Source organism: Equus quagga, chromosome 3, assembly GCF_021613505.1.
Source record: "Equus quagga isolate Etosha38 chromosome 3, UCLA_HA_Equagga_1.0, whole genome shotgun sequence".
NCBI classification, from domain to species: Eukaryota; Metazoa; Chordata; class Mammalia; order Perissodactyla; family Equidae; genus Equus; species Equus quagga.
In genome coordinates, this window is record NC_060269.1 from 95,869,451 (window position 1) to 95,882,536 (window position 13,086).

At 38.0% G+C, this 13,086-nt stretch overlaps 1 protein-coding gene across 15 annotated transcripts in view; it reads left to right on the forward strand.

Annotated features, from left to right (window-relative positions):
- Nucleotides 1-13,086, forward strand: part of CCDC158 (coiled-coil domain containing 158) — a 92,293-nt gene that overhangs the window by 62,319 nt on the left and 16,888 nt on the right. For all 15 annotated transcript variants that reach the window (XR_006888051.1, XM_046657527.1, XM_046657528.1 and 12 more), the window contains 2 exons: nucleotides 11,203-11,363; nucleotides 12,928-12,987. Coding sequence is in view for 14 of the 15 variants with exons in the window: in XM_046657527.1 (XP_046513483.1) it covers nucleotides 11,203-11,363; nucleotides 12,928-12,987 (221 nt within the window). In the remaining variant the exon portion in view is untranslated. The remainder of the gene's footprint in view (nucleotides 1-11,202; nucleotides 11,364-12,927; nucleotides 12,988-13,086) is intronic.

The window sequence follows — 13,086 nt, forward strand, 5'->3', positions numbered from 1 at the left end:
TCTTGTCATCCCTGCAATAAATCCCAATTGATCATGGTGTATAATACTTTTAATATATTGTTGTATTCAATTTGCTAATATTTTGTTGAGGATCTTTTGCATCTTAGTTCATCAGAGATATTGACCTTTTAATTTTCCTTTTTTGTGTTGCCTTGTGTCTGGTTTTTGTATCAGGATAATGTTGGCCTCGTAAGATGAATTAGAAAGCATCCCATCCTTTTCAATTTTTCAGAGTAGTTTGAGAAGTTTAGGGATTAAATCTTCTTTGAATGTTTGGTAGAATTCACCAGAGAAACCCTCTGGTTCAGGACTTGTTTTTTTGGAGATTTTTGATTACTATTTCAATCTCTTTGCTTGTGATTGGTCTGTTCTGATTCTCTATTTCTTCTTGATTTAGTTTTGGGAGGTTATATCATTCTAAGAATTTGTCCATTTCTTCTAGGTTATCCAGTTTGTTGGTGTATACCTTTTCTTAGTATTCTCTTATAATCCTTTGTATTTCTGTGTTGTCATAATTTCTTCTCTTTCATTTCTGATTTTATCTATTTGAGTCTTCTCTCTTTTTTTCTTAGTGAGTCTGGCTAAGGGTTTGTCAATTTTGTTTATCTTCTCAAAGAATCAGCTCTTAGTTTCATCAATCCTTTCTATTTTTTTTTAGTCTCTGTTTCATTTATTTCTGCTCTTATTTTTATTATTTCCTTTCTTCTACTGACTTTGGGCTTTTTTTTTATTGTTTTTCTAGTTCTTTTAGGTATAGGGTAAGCTTGTTTAATTGAGATTTTTCTTGTTTGTTGAGGTATGCCTGTATTGATATAAATTTCCCTCTTAGTACTGCTTTTGCTGCATCCCTTAAGTTTTTGTATATTGTGTTTTCATTTTCATTTGTCTCTAGATATTTTTTTATTTCTTCATTGATCCAATAGTTGTTCAGTAGCATGTTGCTTCATTTCCACATACTTGTGACTTTCCTAGCTTTTTCCTTGTAGTCAATTTCTAGTTTCATAGCATTGTGGTCTGAAAAGGTGCTTGATGTGATTTCAGTCTTCTTAAATTTACTGAGGCTTTCTTTGTTTCCTAACATGTGGTCTATCTTTGAGAATGTTGCATGTGCACTTGAGAAGAATGTGTATTCTGCTGGTTTGGGATGAAATGTTCTATATATATCTCTATTAAGTCTGTCTGGTCTAGTGTTTCACTTGAGGCCACTGTTTCCTTGTCAACTTTCTGCCTGGATGATCTATCCATTGACGTAAGTGGGGTGTTAAGGTCCCCTACTATTATTGTCTTGCTGTCAGTTTCTCCCTTTAGGTCTGTTAATAGTTACTTTATGTACTTTGGTGCTCCTGTGTTATGTGCATATGTATTAATAAGTGTTATGTCTTCTTAGTGGAATGTCTCTTTTATCATTATATAATGGCCATTTTTGTCTCTCGTCTTTTTTATCTTGAAGTCATCTTTATCTGATATAAGCATGGCTACACACATTTTCCTTTGCTTGCCATTTTCCTGGACTGTCATCTACCATCCCTTCACTCTGAGCCCATGTTTACTTTAGAGCTGAGGGGTGTTTCCTGGAGGCAGCATATTGTTGGGTCTTGTCTTTTAATCCATTCAGCCACTCTGTGTCTTTTGATTGGTGAATTCAACCGATTTACATTTAGAGTGATTATTGATATATGATGGCTTAATACTACCATTTTATCTTTTGTTTTCCAATTGTTCTGTATTTCCATTGTTTATTTTCCCTTGTATTTCTGGCTGTCATTTCAGTTTGATGGGTTTCTATGATGGTTTTCTGAGTTTTCTCTTTATTATTTATGATTTGTGACTCTACTCTGATTTTTCATTTTGTGGTTACCATGAGGCTTGTATAAAAGATCTCATAGTTGAGATAGTCCATTTTCTGATAGCCTCTTAAATCTGTTAGCCTGTGTAGATTCCATCCCTTTTCTCTTTCACTTATATGTTTTTGTTCTCACAAATTATTTTTTGTGTTGTGAGGTTGTGACCAAATTGAAGTGTCTGTAGTTATTTTTGATGCTTTCTTTCCCTTTACCCTGTATTTTATAATTAAGTGTTTGCTAACCTATTCTGATAGAGAGGTGTAATTTTCTGATTTTGTCTCTTTCTCTCCTTGCTCAAAGCTTTGTAAACCTTTGCCTTTTTATTTCCAATAGGAGGGCTCCCTTCATCATTTCTTCTAAGGCAGGTCTACTGGCTATGAACTCCCTCAACTTTTGTTTCTCTGGGAAAGCTTTTATTTCTCCATCATATCTGAAGGATAATTTCACTGGATAGAGTATTCTTGGCTGATAGTTTTTGTCTTTCAGTATTTTTGATATGTCATTCCACTTTTTCCTAGCCAATAAGGTTTCTGCTGAGAAAGCCGCTGAAAACCTGATGAGGGTTCCTTTGTACATTATTTTCTTCTCTCCTGCTGCCCTTAATATTTTTTCTTTGCCATTGACTTTTGACAGTTTTAATATTATATGCCTTGGAGAATATCTTTTTGGATTGGTGTAATTAGGAGTTCTATTATCTTCATCTTCTTGCATGTCCAGTTCCTTATTCAGGTTTGGCAAGTTCTCTGTTATTATTTCTTTGAGTAAGCTCTCTGTCTTTCTCTCACTCTTCTCCCTCTGGGATACTATAATCCTAATTGAGTCAGATATTTCTAGAAGAATTTCTTCATTTTTTAAAAGTCTTAATTCTCTCTCCTCCTATACTTGAATCATTTCTAAGTTTCTATCTTTGAGCTCACTGATTTTCTCCTCCATAAAGTCTACTCTATTTTGTATGCTCTCTACATTATTTTTTAGCTCATTAATTGTGTTCTTCATATCCAGAATTTTTGTTTGGGTTTTTAGAGCTTCGATCTCTATGGTGAAGTATTCCTTCTGTTCATTGATTTTATTCCTGAGCTCATTAAATTGGCTTTCTGAGTTTTCTTGTGACACATTGAGTTTCTTTATGACAGCTATTTTGAATTCTCTGTCAATCAGATTATAATCTTCTGTGACTTCAAGTTTGGTTTTTGGAGAGCTGTCATTCTCCTTCTGTTCTGCCATGGTATTATAGTTCTACATGGTGTTTGATGTTTGATCCTCTTCTGAAGCATTTGTGATTGTAACCACCTTTTTTAAAAACAGATACTATCTTTCCTTTTTCTCCCCAAAGCTTCCTGGTACATAGTTGTATATTTTTAGTTGTGGCATGTTGGACACCGTCCCAGCATGGCCTGATGAGTGGTGCCATGTCTGTGCCCAAGATCCAAACCGGCGAAACCCTGGGCAGCCAGAGTGGAGTGCGTGAACTTAACCAGTAGGCCATGGGGCTGGCCCCTGTAACCACCTTTCTTATTTGGGTACAGCTTTGGTTACTTTGGTTCTGAGCTACCTCTGATTGTATTTGAAAGCCTCCACTTTCCACCCTCCATTGCCTCTGCTAGAGGTGTTGTCAGTGCCCTCCTTGTGCCGCTTGTGCCTCTGAGGTTGCTGATGCCTTGCTGCTTTCGATGTCACTGCAGCATCAGGTGCTGCCACTGGGGTCACTAGGCTGTAAGCACTTCTGCTGCTTCCAGGGTCACCTGGGTCTTGTGTTCCCCCACTTGCTCTCCATGGGCTCTCCACAGGTTGGGTGCTGCTGCTCAAGGGTTATCTGGGGGTGCTGGCAGCATCACTGCCAGGAGCTCTGGGTTCACAGGTGTTGCTGTTGCTATCAGGAACCCAGGTTCTTGTATGCAGCCCCCGCTGCTGGTAAAGCCAGTGTTGGGGGTGCCATCACTGAGGGCTGAGTCTTGTGTTCTGCTGTGGTTCCTGAGGCCTCAAGTCACAGGTGCCACCTGCCACTGCTGGGGGAGGAGTTGGGGCTAAGCCTCAAGTGTTGTTGCTGGCCCTGCAGTCTCTGGTCACTGGCACTCGCCAGTGTGCTTTTTGAGACCTCAGGTCAGAGCACCCTGCTCCTGCCAGTGAAATCTGTGTTTTGGTTGCTGTTCCCACTGCTGGAGAGACCAGCACCCCTGGCAGGGGAGGAGAAGGGGGCTGGGTCACCAGTGCGGTTCTGTATCCTGGAGCCTCAGAATGGGTGTGGCACCCGCCACAGCTGGAGAGAGGCAGGGGCCACAGCCTCTGGTCACTGGTGCTGGCACGCTGATGATCTGCTCTGAAACCTCAGATCAAGGCACCCCACTGCTGCCAAGGAAATTTGCGCTTTGGATGTAGTCTCCACTGTTGGAAAGACTAGTGCCACTGCTGGAGGGGTGGGAGGGGGCCAGGTCACCAGCTCCATTCTGTGTCCTGAAGCCTCAGAATGTGTGCACCACCTCCCACCACTGGGGGTGGGGCAGGGGCCAGCCATTGAGTGCTGTGTTTGCCCTTGCAGCCTGTGGTCGCTGGCATGCATGCCAGTGTAAGGATCTGCGTTTTGGATCACCACCACCAGGGGAGAGAGAGGGGGCTGCTCCCCTACTTCCACTGCCTCCCGGAGGTCCAGTCCACCCACCTTCAGATGTACAGATGCACAGATCACTCTGATGTGCTGTGCAGAGGGCTTTGTTGGTCACTGGATGTCTGACTGAATGTAACTTAGAGGGGAGAGACAAAAGGAACAACTCACTCTGCCGTGATGCTGACGTCACTTTAAATTGATATCTTTTTGTTATTGTTGCTGCTCCCAAAGCCCACAATTTTCCTTTTTAAATTAATAGACTTTAGTTTGATGGAGCAGTTTCAGGTTTACAGAAAAGTTGAGCAAAAAGTATAGAGAGCTCCCGTGGACTCCCTTTGCCTTGCCTACTCACCCCGCCAGTTTCCCCTGTTATTAACATTTTACATTAGTGTGGTACGTTTGATGACCGAATATTGATACGTTATCATTGACTAAAGTCTACAGTTTATGTTGGGGTTCACTCCTTGTGTTGTACATTAAGTGAATTTTGACAAATGTATAATGACGTGTATTCACCATTACGGTGTCATACAGGGTAGTTTCACTCCCGTAAAAATCTTCTGTGCTTCACCTATTCATCCCTCTCTCCCTTCCCCTGAACCCCTGGTCACTAGTGATCTTTTTACTGTCCCCATAGTTTTGCCTTTTCCAGAATGTCATATAGTTGAAATCATATATGTAGTCTTTTCAGATTGGCTTCTTTCACTTAACAATATGCTTGCAAGACTCCTTCATGTCTCTTAATACCTTAATAACAATTCTTTTTATCACTGAATAATATTCCATAGTATAGATATACTGGAGTTTGTTTATCCGTTCAGCTAGTGAAAGACATCTTGATGGCTTCCAAGTTTTGGCAGTTATGAATAGAGCTACTATAAACATCTGTGTGCAGGTTTTTGTGTGGACATAAGTTTTCCACTCCATCGGATAAATACTAAGGTGCCTGCTTGCTGGATTATATAGTAAAAACATGTTTAGTTTTGTAAGAAAGTGCCAACTGTCTTCCAGAGTGGTGTGCCATTTTACAATCTTACCGGCAATGAATGAGAGTTCCTGTTGTGCCACATCCTTGCCAGTATTTAGAGTTGTCAGTGTTTGGATTGTAGCCATTCTGATAGGAGTGTAGCAGTATCTCATTGTTATTTTAATTTGCAATTCCTTAATGACATGTGATGTTGAGCATATTTTCTTGTAGTTATTATCCATCTGTATATCTTCTATGGTAAGATGTCTGTTACAAACTTTTGCCCATTTTTAAAATTGAGTTGTTTTCTTATTGTTAAGTTTTAAAAGTTTTTTGGGTGCGTTTTTCATACCAATCCATTTTGAAAAGATTTTCTCCAAGCCTGTGACTTGTCTTTATTTTTTTAACAGTATCTTTCACAGAGAGAAGGTTTTAAGTTTAATGAAGTCCAACTTAATGATTTTTTTCCTTCATGGATCATGCTTTTGGTGTTGTATCTAAAAAGTCATCACTAAATCTAAGGTCAACTAGATTTTTCTTCTATATTATGTTTTATGAGTTTTATAGTTTTACGTCTTACATTTTTAGGTCTGTGATCCATTTTGAGTTAATTTTCATGAAAGGTGTAAGGTCTGCATCTAGATTCATGTTTTTGCATGTGGATGTCCAGTTAAAAACAATAATGCAGTTCGCGTAGAAAAATAGTTATACTTTTTAAATAATAGAACTAATGCTTTATTTGAACACATAGCAAAGAAATACGTTCTTAAAGTGATAGTGATAAAATTTACTGACATGTAATTTTCAAGCTCTGCACTTTTGCCCCTAAATATTTATACTATTGGCTGTTTATTTTGCTCATGTTATTTAATTTTCTGAGATTTAATTAGAGCCTCTGGGAAATTTTGCCAATTACCAAATCCCTTTTTATCCTGCTCCTAAAATTTCCTCGCATTGCTCACGTATACTTACCTTACTGGGAAAACTAAAGAGAGAAGAATTCTCTTCTTCCAGGTTCATGGTATGTTCAGTTCCAGAGCCACTGTATTACCTTTATTTGAATGTCAGTGTTGAAAGTATTGTGTAAAAACACTAAAGTAAGTGCTTTCCTCGCTATAGAGCAGAGTTCCCAAGAAAAAAGATGTTGAATATACTCCTGTCCTGTCTTGCAAGAAGTTGTTCAAAAAACTATTTGGAAACAAAGAGGAGATGAGTTTCAGATTGTGTCCATGTAAATTTTTCCCTGAAGCTTAAAAAAAAAGAAAGAAAGAACATGGAAAAAGAAAGACAATATCTCTACTTGTATCAAGAGGAGCATAGTAGCTAGAATGCAGTTAACCCTGCTAACTTCGTATTAGTGGCTCTGCCCTGGCTCTAACACATTGCACGTTAAGTTGTAGTACTTTTCTGGTGATTCTAGATCAGTATATATGAAGCATTTAGAATACTTTGTTTTGGGGCCGGCCTGGTGGCACAGCAGTTAAGTTCGCACGTTCCGCTTCTCGGTGGCCTGGGGTTTGCTGGTTTGGATCCTGGGTGCAGACATGGCACCACTTGGCAAAAGCCATGCTGTGATAGGCATCCCACGTATAGAGAAGAGGAAGATGAGCATGGATTTTAGCTCAGGGGCAGTCTTCCTCAGCAAAAAGAGGAGGATTGGCAGCAGGTGTTAGCTCAGGGCTAATCTTCCTCAAAAAAAATAAAATACTTTGTTTTTATGCTAAGGGGAGAGGGAACTGGAAGCCAGCCTTTCTTGAATACTTAACTATGCACACTTCAAGTACTTCTCATTTCTTATACCATCCTTATAAAACAAGTTATTTTCCTCATTTTTACAGATGAGGAAATGGAGATTAAAGAAGCATTTCACATATTATAGTGAAATTATATTTATGCATTTGCCTCCCTTATTAGTCTGTGTGGTCTCTTCAGGCAGGGACTAGTATTATTTGTCATCTTACTTTCATTTCTAACAGAGTGTCTGGCACATAGTAGCTGTCCTGCAAAGTTTGTTGGCATGTGAAGGGCAACTTGCTCTGGATCACGTAGCTGGAGAATGATAGTGGCCATGTTCAAAACCCTGTGCTCTTTCCCTCTGTTCCACACTGCCCCTCTATTCCCTGTCACCTCAGGCATGGGTTAGGAAATGGTGGTGGTGTTTGTATTAATGTCTCTTTAGTAGTTTTAAAGATTCCTGAAGTGCATTTGACTTACAAATTAATCTTTATTTAATGCTTCTGAGTTTGAGGTAATTGCCCTCATGTGATTTGTAAATTACTTTGGTAATAACCAGTCTGTAAGTATGTCGAGGTAAGGTGCCCCACTATATTCTGTAACTTTGTGATTTTGTGATCCTGAATTGAGCATCTCATAGCACGCTGATCACATTTCCTGGTGAATATACGCAATGATAATCAGGCAGTGTACCAAAGTGGAAATATCGTGGGCTTTGAATTCAGACAGATGACACTCTTTATCTGCACTTTGCCATTTACCCCTTGTGTAATTTTAAGCAAGTTATTTAACTTCTCTGTGCCTTAGTTTTCTCATTTCTAAAATGGAGATAATGATTTCTACCTTAGTGGGTGATTTGAAGGTTGAAGTTTAAATGAGGTCATATATAGAGTACCTGGTACATGACAAGCACTAGATAAATGGTGCCTCTGTTCGTTTGTCTTGACAGTCTGGAATGATGAGCCAAGCCTATGAAGGGAAAGTTTGATTGGAATAAATATAATCTTGAACTTGGTACTAAATACACAAAAATACAAGGTGCAGGACATGGAAGATGTGGCTTCTCAGTAACACGTGGAAAAGACCTAGGGAGCCTCAGCTGACTGCCTGCTCAGTCTGAGTCAGCAGTATTATTTGGCATCCAGAAAAGGTTTTAAGGATAGCATCCAGATCCAGGAAAGGGACAGGTCTTCTCCACTCTGCTCTGGTCAGATTCTCCCTGAATTCTCTATTTCATTTTTTGGGCATGAGAATTTAAGAGAATCATAGATTAACCAGGGTCTGTCCAAAGAAACACCACCAGAGTGGTAAGAAGTTGTGAGCCATGCCATATGACAAGAGAAGGTGAATTGAGAAGATTTAGCTGGGGTATATATTAGAAGGTGGAGGTGGGGGAGGGAAGATTGGAGTGATAAAATAAGTATCCATTTCTAAACAGTTATCGTGTTAGACTTGTGCTTTGTGACCCTAGGGGGTAAAACAATGACCAGGGATGGCAGTTGTCTGGAGGAGATTTCAGTTTAATAAGCCTTTCTTTCAAAGGATTAAAGCTATATAAAAATTAAACTGTCTTCCTTGGTTTTTGGTGATCAAGCAAAGGCCAGATAAGTATATTGCTGGGATGCCATAGAAAAAATTCATTGTCACTTCTCATCGGAGATTGGACGAGAACAGATGATCTTCAAGATGCCTCCAACCTTGATAGTTTTGTGATTTCATACACAAGCAAAGTATGGGTTATTTTATTTTTTATTGAGGTTATAATAGTTTATAATATTGTGAAATTTCAGTTGTGCGTTATTTGTCCGTCACCATATATATGTGCCCCTTTACCCCTTATGCCCACCCCCTAACCCCTCTTCCCTCTGGTAACCACTAATCTGTTCTCTTGTCCTTGTGTTTGTTTATCTTCCACATACAAGTAAAATCAGTGTTTGTCTTTATCTGGCTTATTTCACTTAACGTAATACCCTCAAGATCCATGCGTGTTGTTGCAAATGGTACAATTTTGTCTTTTTTATGACTGAGTAGTATTCCATTGTATATATATATATACCATGTCTTCTTTACCCATTCATCAGTTGTTGGGCACTTGGGTTGTTTCCACATCTTGGCTGTTGTGACTAGTGCTGCAGTGAACATAGGGGTGCATAAGTCTCTTTGAATTGTTGATTTCAACTTCTTTGGATAAATACCCAGTAGAGGGATAGCTGGATCATACGACATTTCTATTTATAATTTTTTGAGAAATCTGCATAAAATATGGATTATTTTTAATGGAGTATATAAAGACAGTGATGATCAAACCGAGTCTTTGCCTCTGTGGAGCTTACATTTTAATTGGAGAAGCAATACACATTTCAGAAGTTTTAGAGAGTATTAGGATGAAGTCACAATAAGAGAATTCATAGGGCTGATTATGATTGATTGCTAAGTGAATGTTATAATTGAATGCTTTTCAACCTTTTATGTCTTATAAAGCACCAGTCACTGAAGAACCTGAGTGCCATGATCCCAGGGGGAGAAAAGCATGTTTATATATTTGTAGGTTATTATACTGATCATTTATAATAAATGTTAAGAGCTTAAAATTTTTAATAATTGCCAAAGCTTATTAAATAAACTTCCTTGTGGGCAGAAGATATGAAGTTTCAGGTGGTACATTGAGATTTCAAGGTTAGAACTAAAGTGACTGAAGATTGCAATAGGATATGGTTTTCTTTATAAAGTTTTTGCAGTTTTATTCCACAGCAGATATTATGTCCACCAGGGCTAGGACAAGAGCAAAACCAGGGTTTGGTAAAATTGAATCATCTGCTTAGAGACAAATGCATTTATTCATGATCAAACTGGTTCAGCATATGTGGGATCAGGGAGTATATGGGAAATCTCTGTACCTTCCACTCAATTTTGCTATGACCTTAAAACTGCTCTAAAAATAAAATCTGTTAAAAAATGGTTCACATCTTTATGTATTTTAAATCAGTGGGGTCAAATTTAGTAGTTTAATTTATGAAACTCTGAACTCATGGCAATTTCCAGGTAAAGTGACCATGAGTAAATCAGAAAAACGATACTTACTACACATTCAGTTAGTCAGAACTCTTTATACCTTCAGCTGGATACTGTATGTGGTTTGTCAGTGGAGTTAGAAAGGGGAGGGGAGTGTGAGGGTTATACCAGGAACATCAACACTTCGTTCGCCTGGACCCTAGAAAAGTAAAGCCCAAAGACCAAAAATTTTGCAGTGATCATCCCTCAGCAACCAACCTGTGTGGCAGATATAACTCTACATTGGGACAGACACCTCCTGCTAAAATAGCTTGATGATGCTTGATGACTCTGTAGCCATGAATGTCCTCCAACTCGCTCGCCAGAGTTGGATGTCCACTTGCTTGCCAGAGCAACTTCTGACTATCCTTTGGTTTCTGCTTTTGAGGTGCCTATTGGGAATGTCTGTACTTCTTATTGTATTGTAAATATTTATTAAATAATATTACATATCTGAAAATCTTTTTATGTTATTCTCAAATACCAACTAGCAGTTTGAAAATCCTGTGTGTCTCTTTCCTCATCAATAAAATGTAGGGGGTAGATTAACTCATCTCTGAAGAGTTCCTTACTTCTAAAGTTTTATAGCTTTCAAAATTGATTCAGCCCTAAACAAAGTATTGAAATTATTTTGCCTGGATGTAGTTGTAAGTATTTAATGACATGGTACAATGTCCATTCTACATTGTCAAAATTAAAAAATAGAAAAGGTTTAAAAATAGATGTGTATAGTTTGATCCTGTGTGTGTATACTCTATAAATATTTGTGCATGTGTGTGTAAATAAGTATACACACATATTTATAAATTAGAAATGGTACTATGTTGATTATTGATTGGTTATTATTGATTATTTCTGAGTAGTAAGATTACAGATGATTTTGTTTTCCTCTTCTTTCTCTGCCTTAATTTCTATTTACCAGTTGAGTTAATTTTATATTAGGAAATAGCATATAAATGTGAAAAAACAAAATGTCTTTATTTTATAAATTGTTTTTGATTCAGCACTCTATGAAACCTAACACACTGAAGGAAGATCCAACAAGGGACCTGAAACAGCTTCTCCAAGAGTTGAGAAGTGTGATCAACGAGGAGCCAGCTGTGCCTCTGAGCAAGACCGAGGAAGATGGGAGAACACCATCTCTGGGGGTCTCATATGTGGCTGTGTAAGACTGAGTGTACTTCAGAATGGGAAAGCGTCTCCCATCAGTGGTTTGCCATTAAGTTGTCTGCATGTTACTCTCTGGGAGGTTGAGGTTTAAATTACTTTGAAGAGTGTCTGATGTTATCAAGCAAAACAGTGTGAAAGTGGAGGAGTTAAACAAAAGCAAAACAACTTGACATCAAGAGAAAATAATAGTTATTTTATGCAGAAATTAGGGCAAAACATTACCCAAAGTTACATACATATAGTAATTTATAATTTCACATCCATAATCATGTTTATCATAACAATTATTTGAGATAATCCAGGGCAGGATTTACTTATCCCATTTTACAAATGAGAAAAACACAAGTTTCAAAAGATTAGCTTGGCTACAGCCAACACAGTTTGATGTTAGAGCTGAAACTAGAACCCTGAGAACTGCTACTCAACTCTCCAAGTGTAAGCTGATAAGAAAGGCCTTGGTTCTCTAGGTGTTCATGCCACTGACTTATACCACATTAATAAAAGGCAGATCCAAAAAGGACTCAGCCAGTTTGCCAGAGCTTCCCTGTACATGCCTACAGAAATCAGTGAGAGTCTCTCATTCTTTTCAAATAGTTTAAAATTTTATTGTGTTATTATTAGATTAACTTAAAGCATTTTAATATGTTTTATTTTTAGTATTATAAGGCTAATTGTATATTAGTTGTTAGTATTATAACCACCCATTGTTGTAATATTCATTTTCTGGTTATATGGCAAATATCTAAAAATAATAATTTCTGAAATCGTACTTACATATAAACAATCTCCAGTTTCTTAAGATGCTCAATTAGTATACATTAGCCCAAGGTAGCAAAATAATATCTGGATTTATCTAATTTTTATTAATAATATTATTAATAGTAATTGTAAAATATTAGTAACTGCCCAGTTACCTGGAATAACATTGTCACCTCTGAATCACATCAGAGACATTTCATTGGCCACTCCATCAAAAAATACATATATGTGCAGAGCACTTTCATTTTTGTCATACTTCTGTAATATGCCTTCTAAGCCAGGGCAGTATTATTAAGTATTATCACTTGACGGATGAGTATATTTAGGCACAGATTAAGTTGCCGCATCCTATGCAGCAAAGAGGCAAAGCCAGAAGTAAAGTTAGAGCCCCTGGCTCCCAGCACTAATCCTTCTACAAGATCACCATGACTTCCCTGATGAGATTTTCATCACTTCTGCCACTAATGATGGGCCTGAACTATTATTGGACTGTACTGAACATGAAGATATTTGGTCCTTGCCTTTAGAGGGCTTATGTTAAGTTGATGTCATCCTACAAGTGACCTTGTCACCAAAGCCAAACTCAGCCTAAAGCTTTTAAGAGTTCATAGAACGAGAGCATTTCTGAGTTGATGAACTCCAGGGGTAGCCCTTTACAAAATTTGCTTGGAAGCCTAAAATCTACTGTTGTGCCTTAAAGAAGAGTTAAATACATATGAATACTTGATTATCCTAAAAATACATGGAGTCTGGAAATCGTTCTTTGTGTAATTAACTGAGACTTATGTTTATCTACACAGAGATGATAGAGTAAGAGATTCCGTTACTGAATCAAGCCTGAGATTAGAGATGTGCCATAGGTAAGAAGAATCTGAGATTCTGATTCTGATTAATTGTCCAAGAATTTTATATGTGACCAGGTATTTGGGAAGTCTGTTTAGACAGACTGAAGGGGCATT